The sequence below is a fragment of the Carcharhinus amblyrhynchos genome, chromosome 4, assembly GCF_965287045.1.
Source record: "Carcharhinus amblyrhynchos chromosome 4, sCarAmb.v2.hapA, whole genome shotgun sequence".
NCBI classification, from domain to species: domain Eukaryota; kingdom Metazoa; phylum Chordata; class Chondrichthyes; order Carcharhiniformes; family Carcharhinidae; genus Carcharhinus; species Carcharhinus amblyrhynchos.
Genome location: NC_137327.1, coordinates 129729195 through 129753956, shown reverse-complemented (window position 1 = coordinate 129753956; position 24762 = coordinate 129729195). Strand labels below are relative to the sequence as shown.

General features: G+C 42.8%; 1 protein-coding gene across 1 annotated transcript in view; it reads left to right on the top strand.

Moving 5' to 3' along the window:
* The window catches only part of rxfp2l (relaxin family peptide receptor 2, like), a 113102-nt gene extending 104501 nt beyond the window's left edge, over positions 1-8601 (top strand). The window contains exons 16-18 of the mRNA XM_080188268.1: positions 1215-1625; positions 5455-5670; positions 8423-8601. Coding sequence (XP_080044394.1) covers positions 1215-1625; positions 5455-5670; positions 8423-8601 — 806 coding nt within the window. The remainder of the gene's footprint in view (positions 1-1214; positions 1626-5454; positions 5671-8422) is intronic.
* Positions 8602-24762: the final 16161 nt, after the last annotated feature.

Below are 24762 nucleotides of genomic sequence, written 5' to 3'. Positions count from 1 at the left end.
GCTGTCACCAGGATTTTCCGCTGAATGCAGCCCTCACCGCCAGGAAACCTACAGCATGCGTGTGACATTGATGAGACTGGAAGATCCCATCAGCACGAACAGCTAGAAAATTCTGGCCAGTGGCATGCTTTTGTTGGATGCACTCTTTTTCCTAAAGATGTTAATTCTTGCAGAATGAAGTTCCACAAAGATTTAGTCCCAATGTCTATTATTCATATGAACCTTGAAACTGATTGTTGACGTATTACTTGATTGTGCAGGAAATTGTAATTTGAACTCATTCTTGTCTCCACCCAACTTTCATGCACAAGAGCTTTACTGTGGCTTATTGGTAGCAACTCAGTTTCAAGTCCTCCTCCAGAACACATAATGTAGGGCTGACCTTTTTGTGCAGTGCTGATGGGGTGCTGCAGTTTTGGAGGTGCCACTCAGATGCAACATTACTCCCTCAGGTAGATGTGAAAGATCCCACAGTACTCTTTGATTTGATTTGATTTGATTTATTTTTGTCACATGTCTTGGGATACAGTGAAAAGAATTGGACCTTGGGTGACTGTCTGTATGGAGTTTGCATATTCTCCCCATGTCTGCGTGGGTTTCCTCCGGGTGCTCCGTTTTCCTCCCACAGTCCAAAGATGTGCAGGTTAAGTGGATTGGCCTTGCTAAATTGTCCTTTAGTGTCAAGGGGATCAGCAGCGTAAATACTTGGGGTTACAGGATAGGGCCTGGGTGGGATTGTTGTCGATTAGAACTTGATGTTCAAATGGTCTCCTTTGGTACTGTAGGGATTCTATTCTCTTCTATTCTAATTTTTTTTGAGCGCTATACAGACAAAACATACCATTCATAGAGTACATAGGGAAGAAGAAAAGGAGAAGGTGCAGAATATAGTGTAACATTATTAGGGTTAAGTTTTAAGAGCAAAGAATAAGAGTGTAAGATAGAGTTAGTGGGCATGCAGGGGACAGCTTGCAAGAAGTCTGCCTGCTCCGATACCATCTTGATTTTGACTCTCGATGTCCTTACAAAAATTTCTTCTGCAATCAAAACAGATGATCTGCTTATTTATTTGTGGGAGCTTGCTGTCCATCATTGACTGCCATATTTCCTACATTATAACAATAACAATATTTAAAAAACACTTAATTGATTGTATAAATGCAATATAAATATAAATCACTGTTTCTGAATTTACCAGTGTGCTTCTTCCATAGGTGCTGATTGCCTGATGGGAGTGTATCTCTTCTTCATTGGTGCCTTTGACATGAAATATTTTGGGGTATACAACAAGAATGCCCAACAGTGGATGGAAAGCATGAAATGTCAGCTCATTGGTGCATTAGCCATGCTCTCCACTGAGGTCTCCGTCATGCTACTGACATATATGACGCTGGAGAAATACATGTGCATAGTTTTCCCATTCACTCATTACAGGCCAGGCAAGCGGCAAACTTTATCAACACTGGTAGCCATCTGGATTGCTGGATTCATCATCGCTGTGATACCTCTGTGGAATAATACCATGTTTGGCAATTATTATGGAAAGAATGGCGTGTGCTTTCCTCTTTATTCTGAACAGCTTGAGAGCCTTAGTGCAAGAGGATATTCCACAGGAATATTTCTGGGTAATGGAGTTTTGTTTTCAGTTGTCTTAAAATGGGAGTGCAGGAAGGGATTTTTTTCTCTAATGATAAGAAAACTTGTTATTACTCAAAACAAATACCCATCGGTATTGATATTAAACAATATATTTTCTCTCTCACTGCTGGTTAAAATACTGTCACTGCAGAGATAAACCTTGCGCACTGGTAACACAATGGGTGGGATTTTCAGTCTGCCCCACTTTGTACCAGAACCCCAAACCTCAATACCCAATCACAATATGACTCAGTGTCCACTGGTGGAAAGGCACGAGATTGGTCATGTCAGGGAATAAGATTTGATTAAATATTTCCAAACAGTAGCCAAGTGAAACATGTATTATTTAATAAACCCACTGCTCACCAACATAGTGCTCAAGAAATACCTTTAATAATTTCCTCAACTACTGTACTTCCTTCAGCTTGAATTGGACATGTACTTATTCTCTTGTTGTGTTTCCTCACTCTTCACACAATGAACAACCGTGTCTTTCATCTAATATGATGTTTTTATCAACAGATACTCCACAGAATCCCACCCTGCATTCCTACACCCAGAAACGTCCCTCCTTCCCAAAGCCTACCAGTGATAACCCAGTTCTACTATAAAGCCAGTCTCCCACTGTTATGACACCTAGCACCCTGCCACAATTTTCTCAAGTCACAGCACCCATCTCCCATTTCTTCTACACCCCAGGACTCTTCTGCACACTGTCATTCCCTAGTGTTTCTTCCAGTTTGTTGACCTGTTTCCTGCTGCCCATGCCTATTCCTGTCTGTACTCTTAAATCCTGAAGCCCACCCTCCTCCTAGTTCTCACAAAATCTGCCACATGACACTGCCCAATGCTACCACTGTACATTTTCCCATCGATGCTAGATTAATCCTACATAGAGTTTCTCCACCTACCTTCTAACGTGTGCAGGAAGGAAACATCTTTCCTGCAATCATCTTCTGAACCATGGGCTTTACAAAAGTGTGAGATAAAATCAACTGTAGTCTTCATCATTTACACCATCCACACTTATTAGAGGCAGTTGCTGAATTTGGACCAATGGCACTGATCATTTGCCATATCATAGGAGTCAATTACAAAGGCACGACTTATAAAATATTAATATTAGTGCAGACAATTCCGTATACGCACCAAATTGAAAAAGCTCTGCTGAATTCAGGAAAAGTCCATCTCATTAAAGTGCAGTTATCTTGAAGGTGAGAACTGCTAACAATTAGGTGAGCCAGCTTTCTCAGTGAAAATATCCTTTTAAAAGAAATGTTGGTTTCTTACCTTTGTAGTTTTGCCAACCCTATCTATAGCTGAAAATTTACATTAAAACCAACATGCACACTATGAACAGTGTGAATTGCACTTTGTTAAATGAGCTCTTGTAGTAATCATAGCAACTGACTTACGGTTTGTATCCTAATTTGAACAAATGTGTAACTCAAGGCCCCAAAAACCCCAACAATACTCAGTGATGAAAGTACAATTTTATTACCTGATCACTAAATTAGTGACTCTGACAATGCATCCTATGCTATATAGGATGAGACAGCTTATCTGCTTTCCTTATAATAATTGTCAGCAGTGTTTCTGGAGATTTGCTAACAACTGCACGTCATTGAAAAAATTTTCAAAAATCTAAAAGACTATGTAAAATATATTTCAGGCTGAGTAAATTTTTCAATCTATACCAAAGAAACAGAATTTACTCTAGGAATGATAGACATCCAATGCAGTGTTTTATGATGAATACTTAGGAGAAATATAACACATTTGCAATATAAAACAGTGTCTGCCACACAAGTGAAAGGCTATACCATATTTAATGACATTTGGTGGCAACAAATTAATATTACAGAATTACTACATAAAAGCAGAAAGTTCTGGAAGTACTCAGCAGGTTTGGCAAATTCTTTGTACTAGGAACAAAGTTAACGTATCAACATTGACCTGAAACAATTGCTCTGTCCATAGATGCTGACTGGTCTGCTGAGCATTTCCAACATTTCTGTTTTTATTTCAGATTTCCAGCAACCACAATATTTTGATTTTGAAACAACACAGACATTTGATCAGCCATGAGTCATGGAATCCCTACAGTGCAGAAAGAGGTCATTTGGCCCATCAAGTCTCCAAAAGAGCATCTTACCCAAGCCCACACCTCTGTCCTATTCAGTGACTAGTGGTGTGCCTCAGGGATCAGTGTTGGGACTGCAATTGTTTACGATTAACAAAGATGATTTGAAGTTGGGGACCAAGTATACTGTGTCAAAATTTGCAGGTGACACTAAGATAGGTGGCAGAGCAAAGTGTGCAAACGGATATAGATGGTCTAAGTGAGTGGGCTAGGGTCTGGCAGATGGAATACAATGTTGGTAAATGTGAAGTCATCCATTTTGATAGGAATAACAGCAAAATGGACTATTATTTAAATGGTAAAAAAATTGCAGCATGCTGCTGTGTAGGAATCTCAAGGAGTTGGTTTGCAGGTGCAGCAGATAATTAAGAAGGCAAATGGAATTTTGCCCTTTATTGCGGGAGGGATGGAGTTTAAAAACAGTGAGGTTATGTTGCAGCTGTTTAAGGTGCTGGTGGGGCCACACCTGGAGTACTATGTACAGTTTTGGTCTCCTTACTTGAGAAAGGATATAATGGCACTGGAAGGGGTGCAGAGGAGATTCACTTGGTTGATTCTGGAGCTGAGAGGGTCGGCTTATGAGGAGAGACTGAGTAGACTGGAGTTATACTCACTGGAATTCAGAAGAATGAGAGGAGATCTTATAGAAACATATGTGATTATGAAGAGAATAGATAAGATAGAAGCAGGGAAGTTGTTTCCACTGGTGGGTGAAACTAGAACTAGGGGGCATAGCCTCAAAATAAGGGGAAGTAGATTTAGGACTGAGTTGAGGAGAAACTTCTTCACACAAAGGATTGTGAATCTGTGGAATTCCCTGCCCAGTGAAGTAGTTGAGGCTACCTCATTGAATGTTTTTAAGGCAAGGATAGATAAATTTTTGAACAGTAAAGGAATTAAGGGTTATGCTGAGTGGGTGGGTAAATAGAGCTGAGTCCACGGAAAGATCAGCCATGATCTTATTGAAGGCAGAGCAGGCTTGAGGGACCAGGTGGCCTACTCCTGCTCCTAGTTCTTATGTTCTTATTCCCTTCTAATCCACCTCACCTAAACAATCCACCTAACCTGCACATCTTTGCACTGTGGGAGGAAACTGGAACACCTGCAGGTATCCAACAATCTGCAAACTCCACATAGATAGTCACCCAAGGCCAGAATCAAACCCAAGTCCCTGGCGCTATGAAGCAGCAGTGTTAACTTCAATAGAAGCAAATTACTGTGGATGTTGTAATCTGAAACCAAAAGAGAAAATGCTGGAAGATCTCAGCAGATCAAAGCTTTGACAAGGGTTATCTTGATTCTAAATGTCAGCTCTTTTCTCTCCTCACAGATGCTGCCAGACTTGCTGAGATTTTCCAGCATTTTCTCTTCTAGTGTTAACTTCAAGTTAATTTCTTACTTTGTCTTTCAAAATCTCAAAGAACAGAGAATTCTGCCATTTACTGTCCAAATAATTCTGCTGAGCTACAATTGGACAATGCTTCCAGTGACCATTGTTCTTTGATGAATGATGTGCCCTGTCAGCTATGCCTGTGTGCATTGTCCATTGTTAAATCCCTGTATACAATATGTGATTACATGGAAGAAGGAATATTTGTTCTTGATACTTAGCGGATCTTGTTCTCATCCCCAGATTGCTTGACGAGTAATGGTTACATTTTCTTTTCTTGTAGGTTTGAACTTACTTGCTTTCATCATCATAGTCTTCTCCTACACCAGCATGTTTTATTCAATCCATAAAACAGGGGCCAAGTCAGCAGAAAGGAGTCTTTTCTCCAGAGAGGTAGCCATAGCAAAACGCTTTTTCTTCATTGTGTTCACCGATGCCCTATGTTGGATCCCCATATTTCTTATGAAACTATTATCTCTGCTTGAAGTAGAGATACCAGGTAAGAAATCAAAATTTGGGAAGTTTATGTGATTACCACGATTCTGGCTGCAGTGCTGTGATTGCAATAAAACACGGCTAAGTGATTGGACCCCAGCTATTCACATTAGTTATTAATGATTTGGATGTTTTTGAGTTTGATTTATCATTGTCACATGTACTGGGATACAGTGAAAAATATTGTTTCTTGCATGCCATACAGACAAAGCATACCATTCATACAGTATACAGGGGAGAAGGAAAGGAGAGGTTGCAGAATATATTGACATATTAGGGTGTAGGGAAAGATCAATTTAATATAAGGTAGATACATTCAAACATCTGATGACAGCAGGAAGAAGCTGGTCTTGACTCGTTTGGTACGAGATCCCAGACTCTCATATCTTTTTCCCAACAGAAGAAGGTGGAAGAGAGAGTTGGGGTGCAAGGGGTCCTTGATTATGCTGGCTGCTTTCCCAAGGTAGTAGGAAGCATAGACAGAGTCAATCAATGGGACGCTGCTATGCGATGAACTGGGCTTTGTTCACAACCCTTTGTAGTTTCTTGCAGTCTTCGTCAGAACAGGAGTCACACCAAACTGTGATACATCTGGAAAGGGTGTTTTCTATGGTGTATCTATAAAATTCGTGAGAGTCATAACGGACATGCCAAATTTTAACCTCCTGAAGAAGTAGAGGCGTTGGTGGGCTTTAACTATGACGTCGGCATGGATGGGTTGTTGGTGATCTGGACAGCTAGAAACATGAAGCTCTCGAACATTTTCGCTTCATCCTCGTTGATGTAGATAGGGACATGTTCTCCACTACGCTGTCTGAAGTTGACAACTCCGAGAGATGAAGAAACTAAATGTAATATCTCCAAATTTGCAGATGACACAAAGCTGAGTGAGAGAATGAGCTGTGAGGAGGACTGATGTGGATGTGCCAGCGTTGGACTGGGGTAAACACAGTAAAAAGTCTGACAACACCAGGTTTTAGTCCAACCGATTTATTTGATAGTAAACTCATAAGCTTTCGAGGGGACTCCCTCTTCGTCAGGTGAATGGAGAGTTCTGGCCTCGGACAGAACATATAAAGCACAGACAGTTTAGAGATTACTGATTAGAATGCGAATCTTTACACCTAACCTGCTGTTCAAGTCCTAAAGTCGGCCACTTTAGGACTTGAACAGCAGGTTAGGTGTAAAGATTTGCATTCTAATCAGTAATCTCTAAACTGTCTGTGCTTTATATGCTCTGTCCGAGGCCAGAACTCTCCACTCACCTGACGAAGAGGGAGTCCCCTCGAAAGCTTGTGAGTTTACTATCAAATAAATCGGTTGGACTAAAACCTGGTGTTGTCAGACTTTTTTACTGTGAGGAGGATGCAGAGATGCTTCAGTGTGATTTGGACAGGTTGAGTGAGTGGACAGATGCATGACAGATGCAGTAAAATGTGGCTAAAGATTATCCACTTTGGTAGCAAAAACGGGTGACCAGATTATTATTTTAATGGCTATAGATTGAGAAAGGGGAATGTGCAACAAAACCTGGGTGTCCTTGTATTCCAGTTGCTGCAGGTAAGCATGCAGGTACAGCAGATGGGAAAGAATGCAAATGGATACATTGGCCTTCATAGCGAGAGAATTCACATACAGAAGCCTCAGTTGCTAGATTACTAATTTAGTGACTCTACCACTACACCAGTGTCTCTCCTAACATAAACCATAACTTAAGCAGACAAGCCAGTTGTATAAACACATTAAACATCTGCCTAATAATATTAACAGTCATTTATAGGCTCTATTTCAACAAAAATGAAAAACAAATGCTTTCTCCGGTCAGAAATTCTTCAAGTTTTTGATGTTATAATATATTACAGTTAGAAGGCAGACAAATTGTGTGGGTTTATGATACTATAGTATATTCTACAAAATTGGTTACAGAGTTTCCTGGTAGTAGCATTGTTTTTGTACAGTTTCAATATAACAATTTGCATGTTATTGGCCACTAACAAAAATGATAGTCAGCATTTGGACCAACAATTAATACAAGCCCAAAAAGTGAATAAAATCACTATTAAATAATCAATTAGGTTCATCACTAATTAAATAACTTGAAGGGAGTTAAATAGTCCACATTGAAATATAGAAACATAGAAATATAGAAGATAGGAGCAGGAGGAGGCCATTTGGCCCTTTGAGCTTGCTCTGCCATTCATTACAATGATGGTTGCTCTTCCAATTCGATAGTCTGATCCTACTTTTTCCACAATAATCTTTGATCCCATCTCCCCCAAGTGTTACATCCAGCCACCTCTTGAATACATTCGATATTTTGGCATCAACTATTTCCTGTGAATTCTACAGGTTCACCACTCTTTGGGTGAAGAAATGTCTCCTCACCTCTGCCCTAAATGGTCTACTCTGAATCCTCAGACTGTGGCCACGGGTTCTGGACTCCCCCACCATCAGGAATATCCTCCCTGCATCTACCCTGTCTAGTCTTGTTAGAATTTTTTAAGTCTCTATGAGATTCCCCCCTCATTCATTTGAACTCCAGCAAAAACAATAGATGTTGGTTAGAACCTGTAGAAGCATTCCTGTCAGTTAGTAACACCTTCTGGACATCTTGATTGGATTCCAGCCTGTAAATTATCCTTGGTTTTATCTCATCTGAATCTCTTGAGTCACTCCATTCCCAGAAAATTATCATGCTGTAATTATTTATCCTTCTTAGAAAATGCTTACTTTAGTTTCATTTTCAATTTTGACAGGGACCATAACTTCCTGGGTTGTCATCTTCATCCTGCCAATAAACAGTGCGCTGAATCCAATCCTCTACACAATCACAACGGCATCCTTTCAGGAAAAGCTGAAGCAGTGTTTTCAGAACCAAGAGCTCCTTGGACCCAAAAAGAGCCTCACAAGCAGCACACAAGTGAGCAATGTGTAGCACAACCAATCCTGACAGCATCGATCAAGAGAGTGTTAACATTTTACCTCCCTCGATGAGTGCTGTGTAACCAAGCCATTCTTTCACAACATTGACTGAGTGAGCATTTCCATCTCACCTCTCACCAAGAACAACACTGTGTAATACAATTATTCCTGACAGCATAGACTGAGGAAGCTTTAGCACCTCATTTCTCCCAATGTATGCCGTGCAACACAATTATTCCAACCACATGTATACAGGAATATACTCTCAAGTCTGGACAAATAACCACTGTGTAGCACAGCTATTCCCTGTGGCAGAGTTCTACCATTTCACATCTGCCTATGAATGAGTGCAACATCTATTGAGAAAGTTTTATCACCTTACTGCTCATCAAGCAATTACTGCATACACCACCTACTCTGATAGGAACGAATGAGATCAATTTACTGAATGGTCCTTTCATTTATCGGTGTAACCGATGGAGAAGATAAAGAGTCACCTGCTTCCCCCACTCAATTTTCTTCAACATTCATTATGTTATCCTCTACTCTATTTTTTTTGTTTCAAACTTTGAAATGATCTGACCTCCCTATGCAGATCCTTACACCTAACTGTGCTTTTGCTTTTCACCTTATAATCAGACCACATTTATATGGATACTGTGCTACAATCATTGCTGCTCAAGTACACCGGTCTGTAAAACAGTTTTGGATGCTAGCAATTGTGGGAAAGTATTCTACCATGTGACTGCAGGCAACCAATTCCAAATGTAGTCACCTAAGTCTCAGTGCAACCTATGGTTGTGTAACATACACAGCTTTAAAGTAAACACTCTACATATGTCATGTATGCAAATCAAGCATTGTTAAAGAACTGAATGGATGTGGTTTGTATGGAAGTTTTAAAATGATGTTACTGTTTCACACTTTCCTAGACAGCCAGAAATTAGCTCCAACTTCTCCGGAAATAACACTACTTGTCCTGTTGTTAAGTATGAGCTCCTTTGCTGTGGTAGCATTTCAACGTATCCAGCTGATAGCAAATGCATAGAAGAACTGGCAGTGAGATGGTGACCCTGTAGCATGCCATATGATGGTGTTACATTCCCTTTTATATAGTACATCTAATGGTGATGTAGACATGAACTATGCATCACAAACCAGAAGTGAATTTCTCCCTTTTACTTAATATAAAGGTATAGGAGCTAACATTGAGTTAAACATGAATGATACACTACCAGTTAAAAGTAAACCATTCTCTTTTACGTGGTGTGTACCATACTGTTGAACCGTTGACACCTGCACAGTACCAGATGGAAGTGAATCATTCCTTTTTTCAATTTAAGATATTATTATTGTCCTTTAGTCACAACATTTTAAAAGGCATTATGTTTATATGTAGTGTACAAGTTATAATGCTCATTGTAAATTGTGCTAATAAGTGTTATTGAGTGGCATAATTTGGGTATAAACCCTAAGAGCTATGTAAGGAAATGCTAATAATATTATCCTGTGCTTGCCCATTTTTTTTGTGCGTGCCAACTGCTGAATTTATGTCGTGCTGTCAGGAAGATGTTCTTTTTATCCAGTGCCTCCTGTATCATGACACTGAAGTCTGGTAGGATGCTCTAGGAGAATAGAATCTAAACTGGGACTCAATTCTTTTTTATATAGGAGCTGACACTGAAACACACATAATGAGAGGGGGCAGAATTATTCATGCTTGCTTGGTGCGTAAAGTACCAAAATGAAAATTGATGATATGTTATAAAAGTTATTATCATGCATGGAATTGACTGTGAGATTACAACTGTAAAAACACAAATAAGGTAACCCAGTGTTCTTTTGTGTTCAACAATGGGGGCCCGCACTCTCCATCTGTGGGAATGGTGGAGCATGCTCAAAACCCAGAGGGTGCGATTCATGCCAGTAAGTTTCCAAGTTCTAATCTTCCTGGCCTCTCATCAGTGGAGTGGTGTGAAACCCACTGTGGGGCCACAGAAAACACATTTTAATACATTAGCATGTCATTAGTAGGTATTGCCTCCAGAACTTTCAGCTGGCAGTGGTGTAATGTCACATCAGCATCATTTACAACAGGTCTACAGAAGCGTGAACCAGGAGCCATCACCTTTGAAGGGGGTATCGGAGGTGAGCACTCAGGCAGGCAGCACCATCTACAGTGTACACTGCTCAGGGGGCACCAGAGAGTACTCAGGGGACACGGATAGGTTCAACTCGGGGCCATGGTGAGGGTCTTAGAATTGCCATTTCAGGGAGAGGGATCAGAAGGGGTCACTGCTTCTCTGCCCTTTATATCAGGACACTGCTTGCTTTAAAAGGGCTGTGAAGTCTGCTATGCAGGCAGTGCATCCAGTGTCCTCCTTCTGGTTTCTGTCCACAACTAAGGGAACGCCCTCCCTTAGTGGGGGCTGGCAAGAGGGTGGGACAGACATAGCACTGCCATTTTCACACTCCACAGGGATGAGGTGCCAGATGAGGTTGGTGGTAACCCCAAGTTTGATGGCATGACAGACTCTGTGAGTGAACAAAGTGAAATTTATTGACAAACATTCAGAACAAAATGGTACAGGGACGTCCCTGCCTCCACCTGCTGTGAATCGTTAGTTGTGAGGTGCTCACCAATGGGTGACCCAGAACCCTGCCATCTTATTGAACCCACCAAAATGTGAGTATCTGCGAATGGTGCCAGATGTGGGTGATAGCTGTGATGCCTCTTCAATGGTTGAGTTGGAGAAGTCTTTTAAAAAACATTTAGACAATTACTTGGGTAAGATGGGTATAGAAAAATATGGACCAAATACGGGCATTTGGGACTGGCTTAGGGGTTTAAAAAAAAGGGCACCATGGACAAATTTAGTCGAAGGGCCTGTTTCCATGCTGCAAACCTCTATGACTCCAAGACTCTAAGTAGTCCTCTGAACTGCCGGAGTCTGGTGGGTCTAGGGGCCATGAGAATGGTCTGCCTGTCCTGCTGGTTGGCCTGCAAGGGAAGGGAAATGGCATCAGTGCATTACATGGGACACAGAGGGAATATTGCTTACTCACTTGAAGAATTACTGCATTTGTATTGAGGATTCTCACGTTTCTTTGCTGTCCCCACTTCACCAGCAGCACAGTCATGGCATTACTCTTCCCCATCCAGCTTGAGGGCCCACTCCTTGAAGTGTGTGAGAGTTCACAACTCAGGTATGACTCAAGCTGGCTGCACTTGCTGATGCCTGTTGTGCTCTAGTTTGTCCTGAAATGACATCCATAGGGAGAGCATAGGTGGCAATGTGAATATTTAAGATGGTGGTGAGGTGTGGCAGGCATGGGGATTGGGTGGGTGTTGGAGTGTTAGGTGTATAGCAGCTACTGGGGAAACATGGTGATTGTGAGAGGGAGGGGAGATGCCAAGGTAGCTGATTGAGAGAAAGGGTTATGGGTGCAAGGGGTGTGCGAGGGGTTCCAGTGGGAGACTGGAGTAGTTCACTTACTCTGGCTGAGTGAAGATCATTCATTTTCTTTCAACACTGCTGCCCCATTCTCATTTGCAGTGCTCTTGCACTGACCAGGGCTGCAAATGCATCCCAGACAGGAGTAGTCATCCTGCTAGTTGGCCATCTCCTGCTGTGTGGATGCAGTTTCTTTTGCTCCACTTCATCAGACTGCCTGGTGAGCAAAGCATGGTGCTGGCTTCTTGGCCGCCGTCCCTTCAGTTGTGGAACAAGTGCTGGGGAACCATTTATGTGGTGCTTCCCAGTACTTGCAGCAGTTAAGTCATTGTGCAGTGGGCAAATCAGAAGAAACATGCCAATGGAATGGTGTGAAAAATGTGGAATGAAAATTAGTATTAATAAACTGTAAGATTTGGACCAAAAACACACCAGGACTGTCGGCGGCCAACACTCCGTTCTTCTCGCTGGAGCCAACACTGCCATTTTTTTGTAAGATTTTACTCATTATGCTCAAACACCAAATCGAAGAAACGCAAGGCAATATTCTTCATTGAAGTCAGCAGTTGGTGTCACATATTCAATGTTGTAGTGCTTTTTTTATTTTTCCAACTGACCAGGTTCAGGGTCATGTCCATTGCTTTAAATGAAGTGGATAAGGCCACAAACACAATGGGGATATGTGGAATGCCCAGTGTGCTGCATTACAGCAAAGTGAAGGGAATTTTTCAATGATGGATTTATCCTATCCTAGCTCAGACTGGTTGTATTCTCTTCTGTTCTGGCTGAGATCAGACCGCAAACCAAAGCTAGGATTCCTTTGGTCTGCATGCGCTGGTACACATTGAGCAATGCATTTATCTACTGATCCATGGGGAATTGTTTTCTCGTAGCCCACCAGGTGGGAAACAGGCAGATATAACCTAATGGCCATGTCACACTCACTCAAATTGAATCCCTGGAAGAATTAAATCCAGTGGAATGTAAAATGGGTGAAGATTCCAAAGACACTTGTTTCCTGTTCAACAGGTTAGGTTAAAATGATCTCAAAGTTTCCTTGACAGAAGAGGAATTGGGGCTATTCCACTCTTCCCCATTTTCATTATTTATGTCACAAAAAATGAACTTTCGACATTTTCATGGTTGACTCATTGAATCAAGAGTCATAGTGACAGATATATACAATCCTTAATGAACGTCTAGTCAGTTTATACACTAAGGAACTGTCTGGGGAGAAGGAACTATTAGTTATCAGGCAACTATCTTGGTACAAGCCCCTCTCTTCATTCATAGCGGTATGAAGCACATATTGAACACAGAGTAGGAAAGTGCATCGTACCAAATGATTTTGGAATACTACAAAAGCTTTTTGCATGCAAACATTAGTTAGAATGTGAAACACTTTGATACAGTTCCATTGTGACAGTACCATGAATTCTTTAAGACTGACATTGTTTTGAAAAATAGGTATTGATAAAGATCAGGGGAGCAGACAGGAGAAAGATTTGTTTTGATTTATTATTGTCACGTGTATTGGCATACAGTAAAAAATATTGTTTCTTGCGCACTATACAGACAAAACATACCATTCATAGAATACATAGGGGAGAAGGAAAAGAGAGGGTGCAGAATATATTGTTACAATCATAGTTAACATGCAGAGAAAGATCAGCTTAATATATGATAGGTCCATTCAAAGTCTGACGGCAACAGGCAAGAAGCTGTTTTTAAGTCGGTTGTGACATGATCTCATACTTCTGTAACTTTTTCCTGATGAAAGAAAGTGGAAGAAAATATGTCTGGGTGCATGGAGTTCTTGATTATGCTGGTTGCTTTTCTGAGGCAGCAGCAAGTGTAGACAGAGTCAATGAGGGGAGGTTGGTTTGCGTGATGGACTGGGCTACATTCACCACCCTTTGTAGTTTCTTGCGATCTTGGTCAGAGCAGGAGCCATACCAAGCTGTGATAGAACCAGAAAGGATGTAGTTAATAGGATGGAGCTAAGCTAGGTGGGGAAAACAGAGACACAGACCTGAGGGACTGAAGGGCTGACATGTGTGCTACAGTAAGTTGTGATTTTGTGGTTTACAGTAACTGTCGAAGTGACAGTGTCACTTTGTCTCATAAGTTTTTGCAGTTGTTTAGCATACAAGCGCATTTGGGAACAACTGCAGGATCGAGTGGAGATGGTTCAGGCAAGAGGTTGGGGGGGAGAAATATGTCACAAATCATACTCAAGAAGTTTATTCCATTCTGCTCTGCTTCTTCAGTGTTTGTGTCTACGGGTTAGAGACAGCCCGAAGAAAGATGTTTTTAATAGAATTTTATCTTGATTGGAAACAGTTGCTTCTGGGAAGCATTCTACAATTAGGATATAATGAAGTGGAAACAATGTCATGTCAAGAGTAGAATAAGGGACAAGAAGGTTTAACGTGTAAAGGTTCTGATAAGAAATGTATTGGGACAAGGATTAAAAGCAAGAAAAATCAAATTAAAAATGAGAGATCAAAAATACGGAATAATTATTAAATTGCAATCATGCCAGGTTTTCAATATTCAGTAAATAAAGTGCAAGAAAGCACACCTGTAAACAATAGTGAAGAACTGAAATTGGACAATAAGAAAGCAGTGAGGCTGTTATTTACATCTGTTTTTATACTGTGCATTCTGAAAGGATTTGTGTAAGCAATACTTGGAGTTTTTTGAATATATTGCTGCAATGATGGGCAAGAAAAATCACTGTTGGTTCATTTTGATTTTCAAAAAAAGAACAAGAATTCACATCAACAACTTGAATTTAAATAGCACCTTGGACAGAGTAAAATGTTCCAGTACGCTTCACAACAGCGTTATCGAAACCAATCTGACACTGAGTCACATAAGGAGCTAGGAAGAAAGCTGACCGAAAGCTTGGTCAAACAGTAGAGGCAGAAAGGTAAAAGAAATGAAGGTGAAGGTGATGGGTAAACGTAACTGGGTGACTGGCAGAAATTTGAATTCACAAAAGCACATTTATAGTATACTTCTTTACCTATCTTCAACACTGGCTCTAAGAAGCTGCACTTCCCTCTCAATTTTACGGCACAGCATCATTATTTTACTATACTGTGGTGTAAAAAAACTAAATTATTTTTGCCGTGTTTAACAAGTTGGTCAAATACCACGTTTGAGATTGGTTAGATGACAGTTCAGGAGTGAGGGATTGGGGAGGATCAATCTGATGATCCTGAATCAAATGCACTTTGTTCTTGTGCTTATAAAGTCAAGGAATTTGTACCAGACTAAGTTCTGTGTAAATTGGACAACCTGCTTGCCATAAATGCTAATAATGTGAGACATATTGTAAACCCTTGCCAAGTTTCAGGCACATCAAGCCTCACACCCCATTTCCACACATTAAGCTGTTAAATAGATCTATGGTAAGTGCTGTATACATGTGCATTTTAATTCCTAGGTTTAAGAGTTCAATCTAAACAATCTGTGTGCAAATGTTAACGTAAAATGTGTTTTTCATGCAAAATTGTGTATTTTGTACTCGCTGTAATATACGTTGCAATAAAGTAGCTATTTAATATTTTACTTGAATTTTGGATTAGTATCCTCTTTTACCTCCAGTTTTCTCCCCTTCCTGGGTCCTCCCTGTCCACAAGTGTCCAGTGGTCAAAACTCTGGGGAAGGTGAACTGTTGCCATCCTTTTGAAGACACAAGAGCAGTGCAGTGAAGACTTAATTTTCCATGCCAATTTTACAAGAAGTCCATTGTGTCGTGTTCCATCTGAGTGAAAAAAGTTATTTTTAATCTCCCTTTAATCCTTCTACTAACTTTAAGCCTATGTTTTCTGATTATCGACTTCCCTAAGAGAAAATAGATCCTTCCTATTTTCTCCATGTTGGCCACTCTTAATTTTTAATTAAGTCTTCCTTCAACCTGAATGTTTCCAAAGGAAACTACCTCAGCCTATCCCATCTCTTCTCATAGCTAAAATTCTCCAATCCTGGCAATATCCTCGTATATCTCCTCTATGAACCTTCTGGTACAATGACATTCTTCCTGTAATATGGTGGCCAGAATTGTATTCAATACTCAAGCTGCAGCCTAACTGGTATTCTATACAAAAACAGAAACTAGTGGAAAATCTCAGCAGGTCTGACAGCACCTGGAGAGAAAATACAACAACGAACCTTGGTTCCATTCTCTCTCCACAGATGCTATCAGACCTGCTGAGATTTCCCAGCATTTTCTGTTTTTGTCAGATTCCAGCATCTGCAGTATTTTGCCTTTATCTTGGTGTTTTGTATAGCTGCAGTATAGCCACCCTGCTATGACTAATGAAGGAAAGAATTCTGTAAACCTTCTTAACCACCTTATATACCTGCCTTCATGAATCCATAGTCCCTCTACATTTCTCCTCAAATGCATTGCCTCACACAACTACAGACTGAATTCTATTTGTCACTTTTCTGCCTACCCTGAACAGTCCATTGATATCTTCCTGCAGTCCACAGCTTTCCGCCTCATTATCAACCACAGTCAATTTTGTAAACAGTTTGGAAACAATTTAATGATTCCCCTGCATATAAGGCTAAAAGTTCACTCAGAATGGTCAAACATGACCTTCCCTTAATAAATCAATGCTGACTGTCCTAGATTAGTGTGTTTCTAAATGATGAATAACACTCAGGAATTTTTTCTAATAATCTGAGCTTTGGCTAACTGGCCTGTAAATACTGATGTATCACATTCTCTCTTTTGAACCAATAGTACAACATTAGCACTGCACACCTGCTGCCAGAGATATTGGAAAACAATGATCAGAACATCCAGTATTTCCTCTTTTGCTTCTCTTGACAAACAATGATACTGAAACCTTAATATTTTCTCATACTATATTGATACTATCCAATATTTCACACTCCTAATGACAACGTCCAGACAAAAAGGTTCTCAACGGTGGTGAAAATTCCAGAAATAGCAGAACATTCTAACTCCTGCATCTGAATACTGCATGTTACACTTTCGCAGAGGTGGGAGTGGAGTCAGGCCAAAGTTTGCACATGCACAGTTTACAATGGTACAATGGCAGCTGGCCATTTAAGTCACCAGTGGCCTCTGCTGAAGTGGGATTTTTATAGACCAGAACTGTGAACCCTAGAGAGTACAGATTAGAACAGGTAAGAGATAGTCTAAACTTGGTGGATTCATTTGGATAGCCAGAGTACCCCTTTAGAGAAGAAAGGTATCTGATTACTGGTCCCAGAACACCTTTTGGAGAGGTAAGGCAACCTTTTGGAGAGACAAGTCACCCTTTGGGATTGTAAAAACTGAACTTGATTATGCATCTTTTATGTACAAACTCACTGGGACTACCAAGATGGCAAAAAACATCAAAGAACAGTCCAGCTGTCAGAGAAATGTTCAGCTGTTAAGGAACTGTCAAAACTATCAAGGAACTGTCAAAAAGAATGCTATGAGTTGGCATGGAAGGAGAAAGGGCAAACAATGATGGGTGAGAGGTATGAGTTGGCACTGTTGACATTAGAGCTATAGAGAGCCATGGAGATATGGAGTTCATAGGGTGCATGAGTGTACATGAGGTGGGTGGAAGGGAAAAGTTTGGTGTAGGGGGCATGAGGTTGCTGGAGGAGCTCCAGCTCAAGATAGATGAGCTGGCCTCTGAGCTTCAGACACTGAGGCTCATCAGGGGGAGAGAGGGTGCCATTGTCAATGGGGTGCAAGAGACATCCACCCCCCCTAGACTGGCTAACTCTAAGGGTCAGGAACAAGAGGGGGCTGCTGAGAGGAGGAAGGAGGGTGGGGACCGGAGGAAGGAGGGTGGGGACCGGATGCCTCAGCCTCTCAATCTGCAAAACAGGTTTGAGGTTCTTGCTTCCAGTGTGGATGACAATGAGGGAGGTGAGGTTGGTGAGCAAACTGCACACAGTACAGTGATGCAGACGCAGGATATAGGCAAAGAGAAGGTGATAAGGAATGTAGTCGTAATTGGGGACAGTGGGGTTAAGGGTCTTGACACTGTCCTTTGTCACAACGACAAAGTGCACAGAAGAGTGTGTTGTCTGCCTGGTGCTAGGGTCCAGGATGTCACATCTGGGCTGCAGAGGAACCTGGAGTGGGAGGATGAGAATCCGGTCGTTGTAGTACATGTGGGTGCCAACGACCTAGGCAAAATGCAAACTGAGGATCTGGGGAGGGAGTATGAAAAGCTGGGAATGGAATTAAAAAGTAGAACCGACAAGGTGGTTATCTCTAGGCTACTGCCTGAACCGAGTGCAGATGGGCATAAGGTTGATAAGATTAAGGAAGTGAATGGGTGGCTCAGGGATTGGTGTGGGAGGAATGGGTTTGAATTTATGGGGCATTGGCATCAGTATTGGGGTAGGTGGGACCTGTTCGGGTGGGATGGGGTTGGTCTGAAACGTGCTGGGACCAGAGTCCTGGCGAATCGTGTAAATAGGACTCTAGGTAGGGATTTAAACTAATTGGGGGGGGGAGGCCGCGAGGGTAGGTGACATTACAGGGTCTAAAGTTAAGGAGACAGTACAGATAAGGGAAGAGGCCGAGGATGTCCCAATAATAAAGGGAGTAGGGGGCGTGAGTATGGTTGGTGGCGTTCTGGCAAATAGGGTCCAGGTGAAGGCTGGGATGAAGGCACTTTATCTAAATGCATGAAGCATTCGGAATAAAGTGGATGAGCTGGTGGCGCAGATCAGCACAAATGGATATGATCTGGTGGCCATTACAGAGACATGGCTGCAAGGTGACAGGGACTGGGAGCTGAATGTCCAGGGGTATCAAGTGTTTAGGAAGGATAGGCAGGAGGAAAAAGGGGGGGGGGAGGCGTAGCTCTGCTGATTAAGGATAGTATCAGGGTGGTAGCAAGGGATGATATAGGAACCAAAGAGCAGAAAGTGGAATCGTTGTGGGCGGAGATTAGGAACAGCAAAGGGAGGAAGACGCTGGTGGGTGTCGTCTATAGTCCCCCGAATAATGATCTGGAGGTGGGGCGGGCTGTTAACGCGCAAATAAGTGAGGCGTGCAGGAATGGAATGGCGATAATTATGGGGGATTTCAATCTACATATTGATTGGTCGACCCATGTTGGACGCGGTGGGCTCGAGGAGGAGTTCTTGGAATGCTGCCAGGATAGTTTCCTTGAACAGTGTGTGTTTGGAGCCGACGAGGGAGCGAGCTATCTTGGATCTGGTGTTATGTAACGAGGTGGGTAGAATTAGGGACCTTGTGGTGAAGGATCCTCTTGGGGAGAGTGATCATTGTATGGTGGAGTTTCTGGTGCAGGTGGAGGAGGAGAAAGTGGGTTCCCGGACTCGCGTCCTTTGTTTGAACAGAGGGGAGTACGGAAGGATGAGAGAAGAATTGGCAAATGTTGACTGGGGGAGCACGTTGGAAGGTAGGTCTGCTGAGGAGCAAAGAACAAAGAACAACCCAGCACGGGAAACAGGCCCTTCGGCCCAACGAGCCCGCGCCGCCGCATCCTCCTACACATATTCTACCCTGCGTGTCTACGAGTGGAACCCCTAACTTAGCCAGATTCAGGGGAGAATAGTGTCAATTTGGTAAACCAATCAGCCTAAGAGCACATCTTTGGGGTGTGGGAGGAAACCGGAGCGCCCGGAGGAAACCCACGCAACCACAGGGAGAATGCGCAAACTCCCACAGACACAGGCCCAAATCCATGTATCTGCACAGCTAGCACTGCTAGTCACTGAGCTGTTGCGGCGCCCGTCTACCGGTCCAGGATCAAGCACACACACCGACACAAAGTACTAGGCCACTCCCGGAACCTCCAAGAGCAGCCCATGCACGACCCACCATGTGCATGCCCCTCGCTTGACAACAAGGTGGACCTCCACCTGCGGAATAAAAAGACAAAAACGTAAACATACAAGTCTGCATTTCCGGTGTCTCCCGAGGCTCTGACCCTATTTAATACCCCCTACTATAACCCTCCATCCTCGTTTCGCTCATGTGTCTATCTAAGTAAACCTTAAACGAGTCCAACGTTCCTGCCTCCACCACCCTACTCAGTAGCGTGTTCCATACCCCCACGATCCTCTGCGTGGAGGATCTTTAAGGACATCTTTCTTGGTGCTCAGCAGAAATTTATTCCGATGGTTAAAAAGGACCGTAGGAGGAGAGGTAATAAGCCATGGATAACGAAAGAGGCGAAGGAAAGTGTTAAATTAAAAGCGGAGGTGTTTAGAGTAGCTAAGAGTAGTGGGTGAGAAGAGGATTGGGAGAGGTTTAAATGTCAACAAAGATTGACAAAGAAGTTGATAAAGAAGGGTAGGATAAACTACGAAGCTGGGCTAGCGCTTAATATAAAAAAGGATAGCAAGAGTTTTTATAAATACATAAAAAGGAAGAGACTGGCTAGGGTGAACGTTGGACCCTTAGAGGATGAGAGGGGGGACTTAGTGGTAGGGGATGGGGAAATGGCTGAGGCCTTGAATAATGTTTTTGTTTCGGTCTTCACGGAGGAGGACGTGAATAATTTGCCGGGTGTTAGCGATGGAAAGATGGTAGGACAGGAGGTTCTCAATGACATTATTGTTACTAGAGAGGCGGTGCTCAACAGACTGGAGGGACTGATTGTGGACAAGTCCCCAGGACCGGATGGAATGCATCCAAGGGTTCTGAAAGAAATGGCGGAGGTGATAGTGGATGCCTTGGCGGTTATTTTCCAAACGTCGCTGGATTCCAGGGAAGTGCCGGAAGATTGGAAAACGGCTAATGTTACGCCGTTGTTTAAGAAGGGTGGCAGGCAAAAGGCAGGGAATCATAGGCCGGTTAGTTTAACGTCTGTGGTAGGTAAAATGTTAGAATCCGTCATCAAGGAGGAAATAGCGAGGCATCCTGAGGGGAATTGCTTGATAGAGCAGACGCAGCACGGTTTCGTTAAGGGGAAGTGGTGTCTGACAAATTTATTGCAGATCTATGAGGATGTGTCTAGGGCGGTGGATAGAGGAGAGCCGGTGGATGTGGTCTTTCTTGATTTTCAGAAGGCGTTTGACAAGGTACCTCACAAGAGGTTATTGCAGAAGGTAAGGGGACATGGAGTTGGGGGTAGGGTGTTAGCGTGGATAGAGGATTGGTTGTCAAATAGGAGGCAGAGAGTGGGGGTCAATGGGTGCTATTCGGATTGGCAGTTGGTGACTAGTGGAGTGCCCCAGGGGTCGGTGCTGGGGCCTCAGCTATTTACCATTTATATAGATGATCTGGAGGAGGGAACCGAGTGTATGGTGTCGAAATTTGCTGATGACAGCAAGATTGGTGGAACGGCAAATTGCGCGGAGGGTGTGGAGAGTCTGCAGAAGGATCTAGATAGGCTGGGCGAATAATGGGCCAGGAACTGGCAAATGGAATTTAATGTTGGCAAGTGCAAGGTGGTCCACTTTGGTAGGAATAATGGTAGGAAGGACTATTACTTACGTGGCGAAAAACTGCAGCAGGCAACGGTGCAGAGGGATCTCGGGGTCCTTGTGCATGAGTCGCAAAAACCCAGCCTACAGGTGCAGCAGGTGGTCAGGAAGGCGAATGGGATGCTGGCCTTCATAGCGAGGGGGATTGAATATAAAAGTAGGGAGGTCTTGCTGCAGCTGTATAGGGCACTGGTGAGGCCGCAGCTGGAGTACTGTGTGCAGTTTTGGTCGCCGCACTTACGCAAGGATATTTTGGCCTTGGAGGGAGTGCAGAGGTTTACTAGGCTGATGCCGGAGTTGAGGGGGTTGAGCTATGAGGAGAGGCTGAATAAACTAGGCTTGTACTCGTTAGAGTTTAGAAGAATGAGGGGAGATCTCATTGAGACATATAAGATGATGAATGGGATGGATAGGATAGAGGTGGAGAGACTCTTCCCGCTCAGAAAGGACAGTAGGACTAGGGGGCACAGCCTCAAGATAAAGGGGGAGCGGTTTAGAACGGAGTTGAGGAGGAACTTCTTCACACAAACAGTGGTGAATCTCTGGAATTCTCTGCCCATTGAAGTGGTGGAGGCTGCCTCGCTAAATATTTTTAAGACGCGTGTTGATGGGTTTTTGATAAGCGAGGGGATTAAGGGTTATGGGGAGAGGGCGGGAAAGTGGAACTGAGCCACGACAGATCAGCCATGATCTTATCGAATGGCAGGGCAGGCTCGAAGGGCTAGATGGCCTACTCCTGCTCCTATTTCTTATGTTCTTATGTTCTTATGAGATGACTTGAAGTCTTGAAGGTAAATGGGTATGGGTGGCATTGTGGGTATGAGGAACCACAAGCATGGTTGGGGATGAGGTATAGGGAATGTGTGGGTGGTTTTAAGTTTAGGGTAGAGGGTTACCTTTTGTTTCATTATTGTTTAAATTTATTTCAACACAGTGCTGGAGCACAGGAGCAGGCTTTCTTCTCAGCAACCCTCTGCATCAGGCAGCCTCTGTACTTATTCCAACAGCAGAACCCCAACTTCCAATATAGCTCACCCCACCCTTGGCCCCAGAATGAAAATCGGAGCTGCGCATGGCCATTTATAAAGGTCAGGTTTCAAAACCCAGGAATTCTCCCATCTGCGTTGTCCCACTTTAGTGAAGACAAGCAAAATAATCATTATGAACCATACCCACAGCCTGCAAACCCCACACAAACAGGAGATATTGAGTCGATAGGATTATATTTGCCGGAGTTTAGAAGAATGAGGGGGATTCAATTGAAACCTATAAAATTCTAGCAGGACTAAACAAGGTAGATGTTGGAACAATCTTCTTGATGATGGGGGAATTCTCACAGTAGGAGGATACAAGGTAGATCATTTAGGATTGATATGATAAATTTCTTCACCAAGAGAGTGGTGAGCCTACAGAAGGAATTGTCTACCATCAAGAGCAATTGAGGGCAAAACAAGGAGGAGTTAGACTTAGCTCTTGGGGCTAAAGAGGTGAAAGAATATGGGGGAAAATGGGAACAGGTTACTGAGTTGGATGATCAGCCATGATCATAATGAGGCTGAAATTGAACCCAGGTCCCTGGTGCTATAAGGTGGCAGTGCTAAACCACTGTCCTGCAGTGCCTCTGGTACTTCTGCCACCTTCTCCATTTGCTAAAACTAAGCCCAGAACTGCTCCCCGTAAAATCCATTTATAGGTTTATCCATTCTTTTCTTTGTACTAATCTTGAGGATTGGCAAGTCTTTCTTTTTATTTCCACGGAGAATTGTGGGCCAGGTCAATAACCTGCTGGCTGCTATTTCACTGACCTACCCTCTAATAACCTCTTCAAAAGACCGACATTCCCTTTGAATGGCTGCAAGGTGCGGAGGCCTTACTCGATTTTCGAACCTCTCAGTCAGCAAGCTGTCTATAAGGAGAGTGATTAGTTCTGGCTGCTTAGTAGCCTGGTCGCACCTGCTGTACTGGGCAGCCAAAGTAGAACAATGCATGAGTACAATATTGTAATATATAATATGAAGGGTAATGCTGCCACCTAGTGACAGACCATACATAATATTTCATTATTCTGAAGGGATCCAGACATACAAAATAATAATAGTATTCTCAATATTATATTCCCCTTCCTATCCACTTAAGATTTTCATTGATCTCCTGACCTCCATGGTCTCCTTATCTGAGAAAAGATGTTCTTCCTATGGAAAAAGTGCAGCAAAGGTTTGCCAAACAGATTCCTGGGATGGCGGGACTGACAAATGAGGAGATATTGAGTCGGTGAGGATTATATTTGCTAGAATTTAGAAGAATGTTGGGGGATCTCATTGAAACCTATAAAATTCTAATATGACTAGACAGGGTAGATGTGGAAAAATCTTCCCAATGGTGGGGGAGTCCAGAACCAAGGGTCACAGTCTGAGGATACAGGGTAGACCATTTCGGACTGATATGAGAAATTTCTTCACCAAGAGAGTGGTAAGCCTATGAAATTCTCTACCACAGAAAGAAATTGAGGGCAAAACAAGAAGGAGTTAGATTTGGCTCTTGCGGCTGAAGAGGTGAAAGGATATGGGGGGAAAGCAGGAACGGGTTACTGAGTTGGATGATCAGCCATGATCATAATCAATAGAGGAATAGGTTCAAAGGGTCAAATGGCCTACTCCTGCTTCAATTTTCTATGTTTCTAACATCCAGTTTCTTAACCATTATTCCAAAGGCATAGAGTGCAGTGTTTTGAAGTGTAATGTAACTGAATTGCACTCCATCTGTTCTGCAGGTGCAAAAAGGGTACCCAAGAATTCCATAGAATCCCTACAGTGCAGTAGGAGGCCATTTGGCTCATTGAATCTGCACCAATCCTTCAAATGAGCACTCTGCGTAGGCCCACTCCCCTGCCCTATCCCCATAACCCCATGCACTGACCGTGGCCAGTCATCTATCCTACACATGTTTTGGACACTAAGGGGCAATTTAGCAGGACAATCTATCTAACCTGCACATCTTTGGAGTGTGGGAGAAAGCCAGAGCATCCGGAGGAAACTCATGCAGACATGGAGGAGAATGTGCAAACCCCAGAGACACCCAAGGCCGGAACTGAACCTGAGTCCCTGGCATTGAGGTAACAGTGCCAACCACTGTTCCATCATGTCATCCTTCAATACTTCAAAATGGCATATAATGCCAGTACATTTATTCTGCGCCAAAATTCATCATGTTAGTAACGGCTCCAAACTCTATGCACCATGCTTGCATATGCAAAGGTCCTA